Consider the following 14308-nt stretch of genomic DNA (forward strand, 5'->3'; position numbering starts at 1 on the left):
AAAATTGCTCATGGTTCTGCCACAGAACGCTTGCTCTCTCGCCAGGTAAACTGACCCTGAGCTGGCTATTTTATAAAGGCGAGTTTAAAGAGGCGGGTTTAAAGAGAAGTGTTATTTTTATACATACCTGAATGGCTCGCGCCAATTGATGGGCGGAGTCTGGCGTATAAAGAGGGATGCCAGACTCTGCCCATCGATTGGCGCAAGCTATTCAGGTATGTATAAAAAATACACTTCTCTTTAAACTTGCCTTAATGGCATCTCTTTAAACATTACATGTTCACGTCTGCTTAACAGACAAATAAATACATAAAACATTAAACACATACAACCATTAATGTATCTCGTTCCTGTAAAACAGGACAAACAACAATTCTGGTTGTACCTACAGACAACACATATGGTGTGGTATGGGGGGGGGGGGGGGGGGGGTCAGACTTTCATCGTGCGAACCACCTTGGCGCCGCTTCTGATGTCATAAGCGCGCGCCATCCTTTTACTCTCGTGCTGAAGTCTGAACCCCCCCTAGACAAAAGTGTATGCTTGGTGTGCGACTGAAGGGGAGATGAAACTGTGGAGGGTTGATGAAATGCTGGTGATATGACGCGTGCATTCATCAATCACCATTGACGGAGGAGGAAGGAATGGAGGTGTGTGGTGTATGTGTGTGTGTGTGTGTGTGTACAGCATATACACGAGTCTGAGCTCCAGGCAGTCAGCGGCTGCTTTAAGCACACCTCCCCAGGTGAGAGCAGCGCAGGTCGGATAGTTCATCAAGGATCTTGTACAGGATTTCATATCAGTACAGATGTTAAACGTGATATTTAATTCATCTTGTCTCTATCTAATGACTCTTTGGTCTTTTGAATCTATTACTTGTTGTCAGATAACGTGTTTTGGCTGAGCGCAAAGTTAACATATAAGTTAATATATAATAGTGATAAGTTAATATATTAATTTACGTAAACAAGGACACTGATTTATTTCCTATATTGTTTAAACTTGTTCTACGTTATACTTTTATAATGGCCATTATTGATTATTAAAACTGATATTTAGCAAAAGAGAGGGTGTGCTTTATATTTTTCGAAGAAAATGATAGGAGGCAGTTATGCTATAAGCTTCTTTTGTTATAAATATGCATGCAGTGAAGATGGCGTTCATAAATATGTATCCACGCAACGACTTAACATTTTTAGTGTCTGTTAAGTTAATATCAAAATGAAAATAGGCAGTTCCTTATATCATGCTTTCATTTTATTGTTAAGAAACAACGTAGCCAGGGTGATGTGAATGACGTTATAAAGTACACTGTTTTTATTTAACGTGTCCTTGGGAGCTTGTTTTCCATATCAAATTTGCGAAGTCTGAACTTAAGGAAAAGGTGCAAGACTGAAATTTGTGTACGCTCCAAAAAACTCTGGGGTAGTGTGGACGGAAGGCGTATAGAAAAACGTATGCGTTTTAAAACTAAAAGGTATTAGTGTAAACAGGGCCTGATTTTATTAAGCACTACCTTAAAATTTTGTGCAGATCTTCTCACCTGTACTCTGTTGACAGGGTCCTTCTTGATCCACTTGATGACGGTCTCATAAACCAGCTCCTCCGCCTTGGTGTTCAGGCTGTCGTTGGACAGATAGTTGATCAGGTCTTCCTTGGAGATGCTGAGGATCTCATCTTGTCCTGCCACATCAGGGAAGTTCTGCAGAGCGAAGGCTTTGGCCATGTTGTGTAGCTCCGTGCAGCACATGGCCTCCGCCATAGCCAGAACCCCCAGGCAGTTTGCTGCAGTCAGCTGCTTTTCTGGAAAAGAGAACAAGAGAGACGCTCACATCCATAAAAGATCACAGCAACGGGGCCAACAAGGGCTCTAGGAAAGCTATCTGTGCTGAATATCTGGGAGGCTCCAAGTCTGGACTGGGCCCCTGCCTAAGACGCTCTGGAGATGAACAACAGAACAAATCAATTGAGCCCAGTGCATAGCTTGAGACGCTGTCCTGTGGATTAGAATGGCAAGGTGAAGCTCATCTTTAGTCCCGCTGAGTCCCGTCTGAAGGCATTTGACCAAGCAGGTGCAAAGGTCCAGGTTTTTAACAAGGCAGGAGTCTTTTTTTCTCATTTTACACAGCAAGATGTGGTTTGAGTTTGACACTTGTGCCGTGCTGAATGAATCTCAGTGTTGATTGCCAGTCTGAGTGTTTCTTAAGAGACTCTTTCAAATTCAAATGTGAATCGCAGAACATAAAAGTTGCTTTAAGCATCTGGCTGAAATAGTAAAGATGAAGAAATTAATTATGAAAAGCTGTGCTATTTGATTCACACACATAACCGTGGACATTTTAAAGATATTTTTAATGAAAATATAGAACATTTTACACACAGTCATAATTATTAGCCCCCCTGTGAATTTTTTTTCTGTTTCAAATATTTCCTATATGATGTTTAACACAGCAAGGAAGTTTTCACAGTATTTCCTATAATATTTTTTCTTCTGGTGAAAGTCTTATTTGTTTTATTTTGGCTAGAATAAAAGCAGTTATTAATTCATTAAATCCATTTTATGGTCAATATTATTAGCCCCCTAAATCAATATATTATTTTGATTGTACAGCAGGGGTTCCCAAACTTTTTCAGCCCGCGACCCCCAAAATAAAACTTCCAGTGACTCGCGACCCCCACTATCCTCGGAGGTGGTTATAAACATACAAACAATGCACACAACAGTGCACACACGCCAACAGAAACTATATAAACACGAGCATGTTGATTGACAACACTAAAAAGTGCGACAGCCTAACAACAATTTCATTTTAACCATTTCATTTCATTAAGTCATTATTCATTGGTTTATTTTAATATTAACTGGCTTTTTATTTGTATGTTGTTTATTTGTTTGGCTTTTTATTTGTATGTTGTTTATTTGTTTGGCTTTTTATTTGTATGTTGTTTTTTTATGTAACCATTAAATAACATTTTTATCTTCTGTAGGTTATGGATAAAATATGGTAATTCTAATATTTTAATAACATATTTTTGGAAGTCATCAAGCGACCCGCTAATCTAGTTAAGCCTTTAAATAGTACTTTAAGCTGAATACTAGCATTTTGAATCAGTTATTAGACATGAGTTATTAAAACTATTATGTTTACAAATGTGTTGAAAACTATATTCTTTATGTGAAACAGGAAAATATACAGGCGGCCTAATAATTCAAAAGGGTTAATAATTCTGACGGTAACTCTATGTAGTCTGCCTGTAACTGATTGTGAGTGGAGAAATCTCATGTGTCGTAACTGATGAATATTTGATCAAATATTGCATTTGCATCATCGCGTTCTTTGTCTCCACGTCAAGCATTTAAAACATTTTATTCATTTTAATATTCCTCATATTTTTATATGCGAAATTGCTGTATTCTTGTGTAGGTATTGACTGCAGTGCTGAAATACAGCCAAATCGTAGTATTCTTGTGTAGGTATTGACTGCAGTGCTGAAATACAGCCAAATCGTAGTGCTATGAGTGTGATATTACTTTTATCTCTTTAACTGCCCCACCAACAAAAACATTTTGGATTGCATTTGCACTCCTAATGTTGCTAGTTGACACACTCAATGCATTTTTTTTCAACAAGTCCCATAATTTCTAAAATATCAACCCTTTTGGTAGAAGTAGACATGTCTTTTTATGGTAAAAGTACTGGATGTAATCCATATGCTACACTGTAAAAAATAAATATGTAAAATTTACGGTAAAAAACGGCAGCTATGGTTGCCAGTATTTCACCGTTAAAAATACGGTACAAACCGTAAAAGTAATTTCTAATTTTTACAGTAAACTACCGTATTTCATTATTTTACAGAGGCAATATGTCTGTATTTTGAATTGCCAACATCTAGACATCTTTTGTTACACAGTTAGACACGTTAACACAGCCGGATAGAGGTAGTGATGAGAAAGTTACATAATGAACCAAAGCTCATCACTAACAACTTTTCCCACAAGCAGAAAAGTATATCAGTGTTTAGAAGGTGCTCAGTGTCATTAACACAGCTACTAAACACCAGTATGGTAACACGCATAAGATTAAAGTCATGAAATAAACATTGTTTACCAACATTAGATGCAACATAAATCTCTAATGTACATAACTGATGGGGAAACAACTAAAAAGATCCATAGTAATGTCAACAAAAAGCATGAAAAGTAATGTGCCATGCAGGGAATTCTGGGAAAGTCAATTTACAGTTATTTGCCTTACATATTAACCTGTTAGCCAGCACTCAATTTTGGGGATTTACACCTACCTAACTTTAAATAGTAACAGTTCCTGACTCCAGTAAGCTACAAACACAAACTGGGTATCATTGGAAAGAAGGCACTTTGAGCTTTACTGTGGTAAAAGGGGAAGTTACATGTTAAAATTATAAAAAGTTATACATTATGAAGTCTGAACTACTCTTTGATTTGAACTATTTTCATTGCATTATGTAGAATATTGTGATGCCTTACACTCAAGAAAATGACATTCGCTGTTTCTTCAATCTGTTTATTTAAAATGAGCTGACAACACAATTCTCTAACTTTTTTGTGACAACTTAATTGTTTTATGTTCAATCCAATTACATTTGTAAAAACGTATAGGTTCATTTAATTTCTTCATTTTGTTTCAAAACAAATCGATTGTGTCAAACCCAGTGTTTTTTACAGCGTAGTGATGACAAAACAGAGGATCTTGCTCACAGATCAGGATTATAATCAAGCGGCTACCTCCTGCTCTCCCCGTGAAGTAAATACGGAAATAACTGAAACTGCAATTCATCGAAATACCACAAGTCCTGGCTCCATAATAGAGCACAGTTCTATTGGCCCCAATGTTAAAATGGCCAACTTTACATAAGAAAAAAGGTGTTTACAGCCTAGTACAAAGAATGATTTTGGTGTATATAGGTAATGTCACCCTTCATGAAAACCATGAGGGGGGTGAATTTTTTTATAACTCATCCATTTAATTTATATTAAGTTATATTAAGTCTGCATAATTAAGGGCGTGGCCACATGAGTGACATAAAGCTCGCTGGTTGCCATCACTTATATGATTATAACACAAAATGACATTAAATTAAAACCACAACATAAACAGTTCTGTCCGTTTACTCTGCCACATCCAGTAACCCACTAAAACTTAACCAGATAAAAGCCAAAGTAAAGCACACATTATATATAATCACTATATATGGTCACTCATAAAACACTCATAAAGACACTCCTAAACCATGTGAAAAACCTTCCCAGAAGACTTCTAGAAGCCGTTATAGTAGCAAAAGGTGGGCCAACTCCATATTAAACCCTACGCATTAAGATTGGGATGCCATTAACGTTCATATGCATGTAAAGGTGGATTTATATAATAAATTCAGTATTTATTGCACAAATGCCTGCAGCAGTGCTAGTCTCTGTCAAGCAGAATCCAATAACACATATTACCAAGACAGCAAATAATAAGGAGAGCATGTCTGAATCTCTCCGTAACAGATGCAACCTGATTCAAATAAACACAATAAATGTGGACCGACTGTGACATCGGATCGACTCTGTGGGTCTTACACAACCCAATTTGTCTCCACTATAAAACAGAAGAGTACAAATTGTTGTAAAAATGGTTGAGTGAGCGTCTGGTGGAGGCAGATGGGCTTTTATTATATGTCTGGGTCTTTGGAGGCCGGCCTGCAGCGCACCATCACCAATAAGCCAAACGGGCCACTCGTCTTCTTCCACTCCCAGAGGAAGGAAAAATTATTTTTTTTTAGGTGAGGTTTGTGCCAGAGGCAATAAATGGCATGCCGCAGACAGACCACAGAGTGAGGCTTATGCCCAGAGCTGGAATGAGTTTATAGACATGCTCTAAAGTCAACGCTGCAGTGTGTGGCATTACAAACACATGGACTACACCTCGCACAAATTTAAGTTCACCTCATGTAATGTCTTGGTTGCGAAGTTAGCCCTCATTCCACAAAGGAGGGAATGGAGACATTATGTTGACTTGATCGACTAGGAGACATAAAAAGTTGACATAACTTGAAGTGATCGACTGAGGGGCAATGTCTTAGTTAGGTAGGTAACCCACATAGTAAAATTTCTCTGGCCAGCTCTGGCCCACACAATAGGCTTTGCTTGGCCTACACGTCGCATTGAATTATGGTACATGACTTGACAAAGTCTGGCTTCCAGACAAGGGCCAAACATGGACCATATCTAGGCCAAGTCTCAGCCAAGTTAATAACCAATAAATGGCCATGGACTGGGAAGATGCAAAACAGGAAGATGGAAATGGCTTGCCAAACTTATGTGGCCCAGATAGCTATTTTTAACATCTGAGCATAATACTACATTTGACATCTGGTCCAAGCCTTGTGTGTCACCTTGAAGACGGTGCCACCTCTGTCAAACCTGACCTAGACAAGGGTCAAACATGGACCATATCTAGGTCAAGTGTAAGTTAACAACCCACAACTGGGTCTGGACTGGGCTAGATATGGTCCCTGTTTGGTCATTTTCTGGAAGCCAGACTCGGTGTGTGATGAAATTGATAAACTCATGAAGCATTGTGCTTTAGTCTCGCTATGGGCGTGCTTTTTCTTGAAGCAACCTAATTGGCAGATTTGGCATTTTTTATTAACAGATTGGTTATTAAATATATATGTAATGAAGGTAAACAATAGATTAATACATAATCTATTACCCATATAGCTAGTTTTAACATCTGAGCATAATACTACATTTGACATCTGGTCCATGTCTTGTGTGCTGCCTTGAAGTGCCACCTCTGCCAAACCCGAGCCATGTTTTACCCACGTGCTGGATGAATGCCTGCTATGCCAGCTTTATGCCAAAACTGTCCCAAAATCCGTTGCTACTTGGTAAGCCTCGTTCCCCGAAGGAGAGAATAAAGACGTTATGTCAACTTGATCTACTAGGAGACATAACAAGTTGACATATCTTGAAGTGATCGACTGAGGGGCAATGTCTTGGTTAGGTAGGTAACCCACATAGCAATATTTCTCTGGCCAGCTCTGGCCCACACAATAGGTTTTTGCTTGGCCTGCATGTCGCATTGAATTATGGTACATGACTGGACCAAGTCTGGCTTCCAGACAAGGGCCAAACATGGACCATATCTAGGCCAAGTCTAACCCATAACTGGGCCTAGACTGGCTAGATATGGTCACTGTTTGGCTATTTTCTGAAAGCCAGACTCGGTGTGTCATGTAATTGATAAACTTATGAAGCATTGCGCTTTAGTCACGCTATGGTCGTGCTTTTTCTTGAAGCAACCTAATTGGCAGATTTTTTTAATTAACAGATATGTTAATAAAATAAGTGTATTGTTGGTTAATTCCAGTTATTTTGCAATATACAAGAAACAATAGATTAATAATTCACATAATTATTAAAATTAAAAAATAAAAAAAAAAATAAAATTAAAATTAAGGCACCAGAAGGTGCAAAAAGTCATTTAAATGCATTTTAAAGCTGGGTCAAGATAGGCTAAACATACATGACCCACATAGCAATTTTTAACGTCTGGGAATACTACTACATTTGACATCTGGCCCATGTCTTGTGAATGAATGGATGCCTGCTATGCCATCTTTATGCCAAATATGGTCCAAAATTCTTTGCTACCTGGGAACCATGGGTTCCCAAAAAAGGAAATGGAGACTTTACATTGACTTGATCAACTAAAAGACATAACAAGTTGACATAACTGGAAGCGGTTGACTGAGGGTGAAGCACTTTTCTTACAGGGGTCATGTTACAGTATGTTTTTTACAATATATAAATCTCAGGGTTCTCATTTATAACCATGGCGTATGCACAAAACGGGCAGACACGTATATACATCACATCCTAATCAAAAGTTGCAATCTATAAGAAACAATCTTGACATTAGAATGTGCGGAGCTTTAAGTAAACTCTAAGCAAATGTATTTAACTTAAATATTGACTTAATTGAACCACTTTAAATCATCATATGAGTCATAATCATTAATACAGTAATTAAAATTGATTTTGGTGTAAGTTCACTTTTAGAAAATACGTTTTATAAATCAGATCCCAGGTGTCCAAAGCAAGTTATGTAAAATTTCTAAGATCATTTATTATAACATGCTTTAAATGGCCCTAAGTAAAGATACTCTTTTTTTTCTATATACATTTCTCTTTAAATGCTAATGGGCTGCTTCTTCCCACCCACTTTCAGAAGAGGGTGGAACCTTTCAAAGAAACCCTTCAAAGAAATTACCATATATGGTTCTTTGCCTAATAAAGAGTTAAAGCATAACAGAACCACTTTAAACCATGCTTTAGTGAAACACAAAGCTGAAATTCCCAGACCATGTATCTTGAGATATATTTCCAAACCTATGTTTCTACTCACTTCACTCACTACAACACAACCCTGTTGGAGTTAATCAATCGTTTTTTACTTGCTGTAAGTAACTTTGACATGTAATCAGATTTTTGCCCAAAGGCACAACAATCCTCAACCAGTTACTTCTGAATCCATTTGCTGACTTTCAGTTATTGGACTTTTACAAACTGAGGAACTTTCAGTAAACAAATATTCATACTGTACCTTTTAAATCAATAGTTTGTCTTCGCCCACATTATTGATGTTTACATGTACAGTATATCAGCCTTAGCATCAAGATTCTTTAACATTATTGCTGAACCACTTGACCTGCATTATTTATAAGTGTTTCTTCAACTGTAACAAGAACTTTCATGTTATTTTTTTATTACAACTTCACATAATGTTTCGCTGAAGTTTCTAAAAAAAATTAAAATAAAGTTTTTTGTTTGATTGATTGATAAAAATCCCATTTTATGTATGGTAATTTCTAATTATGAATAAGGAATCTCCTGATCCACCACCACCATGCAGCATTCACCTGGATGACGTGACTGCAGCCATATTGCCCAGACCGCACACCACACACCAGCTAATTGGTAGAGAGGAGACAGAGTGGTAAAGCCAATAATATGGGGATGGTTAGGAGGCCATGATGGACAAAAGACAGTAGGCAAATTTGGCCAGGATGCTGGGGTTAAACCCCTACTCTTTTTCGTAGGACATCCTGGGATTTTTAACGACCAGAAAGAGTCAGGACCACGGTTTATCGTCTCATCCGAAAGATGGCGCTCACTGAGTAGTATAGAGTCCCCATCAATATATTGGGGCATTAGGACCCACACAGACCACAGGTTGAGCACCCCCTGCTGGTCCAGGTACTGACCGGGCACAGCCTTGCTTAGCTTCAGTGGGCGACCATGTAACAGTTGTAGAGAGCTAGCTAAATGTGTTTAAGGTTAAAAGAAAGTACTGTATTTGTATGTCTCTTACTCTCACCATGACTACATTAGCTGAATTTATTAAAACCTGCAAGATATTGCAAAAACCGCAAAATTGAAGATCAAATATTACTATTTTAGTGTTTTTTTATATACTAAAATGTCATTTATTCCTGTTATTCAAAGCAGGAATTTCAGCATAATTTCTCCAGACCTAATACATAACATAATACATAATACTAGAATTTGGTGCTCATGAAACGTTTTGGTTTCATAACACAATTACTGTATAATAGCCTCATGGCAATCATGTTTATGACAGATTTATGACAAGTTATGCTGTCTTGCTAACAAGTAAAGTTGTCTAAAACGAAGACTTATTATTGGTTATGATGTATTAGTTTGTCAAGTTGTTTCATAACAAAGTTGGTGTCAAACTTTTCATAGCAGAGACATCTCAAACAATGTCATCCTTGCATTTAAAATGACACTGAGCTAATGACACTGAGCAAACGCTCTACTTTCATTCATTCATTTTCTTTTCGGCTTAGCCCCTTATTTAATCTGGGGTTACCACAGCGGAATGAACCGTCAATTTATCCAGCACATGTTTTACACAGCAGATGCCCTTCCAGCTGCAACCCATCACTGGGAAACACCCATATACAATATATATACATATATATCACACACATACACTACGGTTAATTTAACTTACCCAAATCACCTATACCACATGTTTTTTTTTGACCTGTGGAGGAAACCGGAGCACCTAGAGGAAACCCACGCGAACATGGGGAGAACATGAAAACTCCACACAGACACGCCAATTGACCCAGCCAAGGCTCGAACCAGCGATCTTCTTGCTGTGAGGCGATTGTGCTACCCACTGCACTACCGCGTCACCACACTCCACTTTTTTGGGGGTAATTTAGGATTGTTTTACAATTCCCAAAGAGTTTATCATTTTTGAATCCATTAAGCTGATCTCAGGGTCTGGCACAAGCACTTTTTGCTTAGCTTAACATACACTTTCCGAAGTAAAGATCCGAGAGCTGTCACTGGGGTAGTACCTTTTCAAAAGGTACAAGTTTGTAACTAAAGGGTCCTTATTAATACCTCAAGAGTACACAGCAGTACTTAAAAATCACAAATATGTACCTCTTGAAAATTTAAGGTACTAATATACATCTTTGAGGTGCTACTTTGGAGCCTTGAGGTACAAATATGTACCTCTTGAAAAGGTACCACCCCAGTGACAGCTCTCTTACCTTTATTTCTGAGAGTGTAGATCATCATTCTGGCGTAATAATTAAGGAACTTTGCTGCAGTACCATAGCTACAACAGGCACAATGATATTACGCAGCATCTAAAATAGTCCACAGCTAGGTAACTATGTAAAATTGCTGCATAATATCATTGCGCCTGCTGCAGCCATGGTACGGCAGCAAAGTTTCTTGATTATTATGCCAGAATGAGAGTATAGTTCATAGCCAAATTGGCCTAGAAAATAGCAAAACTTTATAAATCCAGGAGCAGTTAAATTAGGGCACTAGCATAATTCAAAAACACAATTCACTCAAAATCAATATATTAAAAAAAAAGCATGCTCAGTCATGCTTCATAATAACTTTGGAAATATACTACTAATACTACTAAAAACATAAAAAATTCTAACTTGCTAAAATTTAAGGTTATAAAGCCTTATGGCTACAGGGACAAATGTGAATTTATATCTGGTATACGAAGAGTCAAGCTTTGAATAGGAAAATTATCAAACTTTTTTGAGCAAGATGCTAAGGGTCTAATCCGATTCAATGATCTATGCTAAGCTAAGCTAAAAGTGCTCCTGCCTGACCCAGAAACTGTCTGAATGCATTCAAAAGTGATAAACCTCATGGAAAGCTGTAAAATGAGCCTGAACAGTTGTCATAAGCATGAATAAAATCCTATTCATATTTATGACATATCATGTCTTGATTATAAATTATTATAAACACCCCTTCAAGTAAAGTGTCACCAAAGTTCCTCATCATGATAAATATTGCACTGCACAGTAGAAACATTGCTTTTATGCTCTAAATTTGTCTTCATCTCCTGCCAACCTTTCATCGCATAGGGCGTCTCCATAATTTGTATCAGGTACACAAAGAGTCAAGCTTTGAATAAGAAAATGATCCAAATTTTTAAGCGAGATGCTAATGGTCTAATCCGATTTAATAATCTATGCTAAGTTAAGCTAAAAGTGCTCCTGCCGGACCAAGAAACTGTCTGAATGGATTCAAAAGTGATAAAACTCAACTCTTGGAAAGCTGTAAAACGAGCCTGAACAGTTGTCATAAGAAAGCATAAAATCATATTCATAATTATGACATGTCATGATTATAAAAGTTTTATGAACACCCCTTCATGTAAAGTGTCACCGAAGTTCCTCATTATGATAAATATTGCACTGCACAGTAGAAACATTGCTTTTATGCTCTAAATTTGTCTTCATCTCCTGCCAACCTTTCATCGCATAGGGCGTCTACATAATTTGTATCTGGTACACAAAGAGTCAAGCTTTAAATAGGAAAATTATCCAAAAAATTTTGAGCGAGACGCTAATGGTCTAATCCGATTCAATGATCTATGCTAAGCTAAGCTAAAAGTGCTCCTGCCTGACCCAGAAACAGTCTGAATGGATTTAAAAGTGATAAAACTCAACTTATGGGAAGCTGTAAAACGAGCCTGAACAGTTGTCATAAGCATGCATAAAATCTCATTCATATTTATGATATTATGTCATGGTTATAAAGGTTTTATGAACACCCCTTCAAGTAAAGTGTCACCAAAGTTTCTCATTATGATAAATATTGCACTGCACAGTTGTAGAAACATTGCTTTCATGCTCTAAATTTGTCTTCATCTCCTGCCAACCTTTCATCGCATAGGGCGTCTACATGCCAGCCGAATCTCCTCCATATTTAGTATTGATTGGTATAATCGGTTCCGGATGAGACCGTGACATTGACTCTGACATTTCAATGCAATTGTTCTCTGACCTTTACAGAAATCAAAGAACACATCGTCCTGCAAAAAAGGGAGACAAAAGTACATTTTATACATGACCAGATGTTGGGATCTTTGGAGATGCATACCTAAGAAAGACACGCAGACTTTACAGAAGGTGTTGAACTGGAACTTGTTTGCGGCCTCCAGCAGGGTTTTGGCATTGGCCGAGTGGATGACCAGAGATCCGGTGTAGACGAACTCCAGTAGCAGCTCCAGCACATCTGCACTGATGTTGGTCATGTTGAGCTCCAGCTTCTCTCCACTGCCTGTCTCTCTGGAAGACCTGACAGAGGACACAGAGACCAACGACAAACACACAAACACGGGCATCATGACCAACAGGAAAGCAGACCAAAATTGATAAAACCAAAATTCACTATTACAGTCATTCTAGGAAACGATGCCTTTGTGATTTAAGTAAGTGCCTTTAAAGTAAGTAAGGTTTTAAAGATGGTGTGTTTGTGTATGTGTTTACAGTTATAGTCAAAATGATTAGCCCTCCTATGAAATTTTCATTGATTTTAAAATGATTTCCCAAGTGATGTTTAATGGAGTGAAGGTTTTTCCAACACATTTTTATGCATAATACTTATAATAACCACTTTCTTTTGTCTTAAAGTACATTTTAAATGTTTAACTAGGTTAATTTGTTTACTTAGGCAAGTTAGATTAAATAATAAATACACAACTGTTACTATTATTAAAATAGTTTTCACCAGCATGGACCATGCACACTTTCAGCTAGACTTTAGTGTAGGGATGTAGGGATGTAAAGGAGTGGTAGGGGAACAGTGGGATGAAGGGGAACAGAAGTAAGAGGATAAATAGTGAACAGGTAGGTAGGTTCATTGGGCGTCCAACGATGATGCCCAGAGATCATACACCCAGCGCAATAAGGCGCAAGATGTGTTTGTCGGGATTTGTTGCTATTTTCAGACCAGCGCAACTCTAATTTTCACGTTTTGTGCCACGTCGTTTAAATAGCAAATCCATTTGCACCACTTTGTGGACCAATGGGTGTTATGGTCTAAAAAGGAGGTGTGTTAAGAAACATTGTTGGCGTGTTGCTATTTTGAAGAACTAAAATAGATTGCGCCATTGACCAGCGTTAGTTATGCACCTATATGGGCCTATAACGCTTACACATTGCTTAATACACATTGATGTATGGCAATACACAAATATCTTTACATATGAAAACAAATTAAAGGACTGAAATATTACAATTTATTAATTTTCTACATAAATATAAAAACCACTACTTCCATGCCTTCATGTCAGGGGGCTTTTTTTAAAGAATAGGTCGTGTGTTTGGATATAACAAATCTTTTTTTGACCACACTTCGCTATTACTGTTAATTTTTTTGTTTGCTGGAAATTAGAACGGAATTAAGAAATAGTTTTTTTAAACAAGTCTTTGCGCTTAACAAACTAAATTAAATATGTAAGCTAATAGATGTCTTCAGTGGAGTGAGTAAAACACCATTTCCTGATCCACGAAAGTAAAGGAGTAAAGGAGTAAAGAGTAAAAGTAAAGTAAAGAGAAAGTAAAGAGGCCAAATGGAGACGGCTCATTATTTATGCTCGCGCTGCAGATGGTCTGTTTAACTGTTTGCTCGCTAGTGCAGCGTTCAGTTTTTCCACTTACAAAGTCCATCATGTAAATAGCAAATGCACCATGGCGTGACCCAACTGACTCTTAAAAGGAATGGGAGATGAGACTCTGATTGGTTTGATGCATGTTATGCTCATAACACAAATTAAGAGAATAAGCACAACCCTGTTAGACCATGCGCCGAGCACGCCCCTAATGCTTTTGTGCCATGTGCTTTAAACTTTGCACCTATCGTTTGAATAGAGCCCTCAGAGTGGGGGCACCATCTCTGTAATATTTTGGTAGA

General features: G+C 37.7%; 1 protein-coding gene across 1 annotated transcript in view; it reads right to left on the reverse strand.

The window, feature by feature from the left end:
* LOC130247406 (kelch-like protein 29) overlaps positions 1 to 14308 on the reverse strand; it is a 198368-nt gene that overhangs the window by 148569 nt on the left and 35491 nt on the right. Inside the window, exons 2-3 of the mRNA XM_056480630.1 lie at positions 12494 to 12690; positions 1544 to 1803 (exon numbers count right to left, since the gene is read on the reverse strand). Of these exons, the coding sequence (XP_056336605.1) occupies positions 1544 to 1803; positions 12494 to 12690 (457 nt within the window). The remainder of the gene's footprint in view (positions 1 to 1543; positions 1804 to 12493; positions 12691 to 14308) is intronic.

This window comes from Danio aesculapii, chromosome 20 (genome assembly GCF_903798145.1).
Source record: "Danio aesculapii chromosome 20, fDanAes4.1, whole genome shotgun sequence".
NCBI lineage: Eukaryota > Metazoa > Chordata > Actinopteri > Cypriniformes > Danionidae > Danio > Danio aesculapii.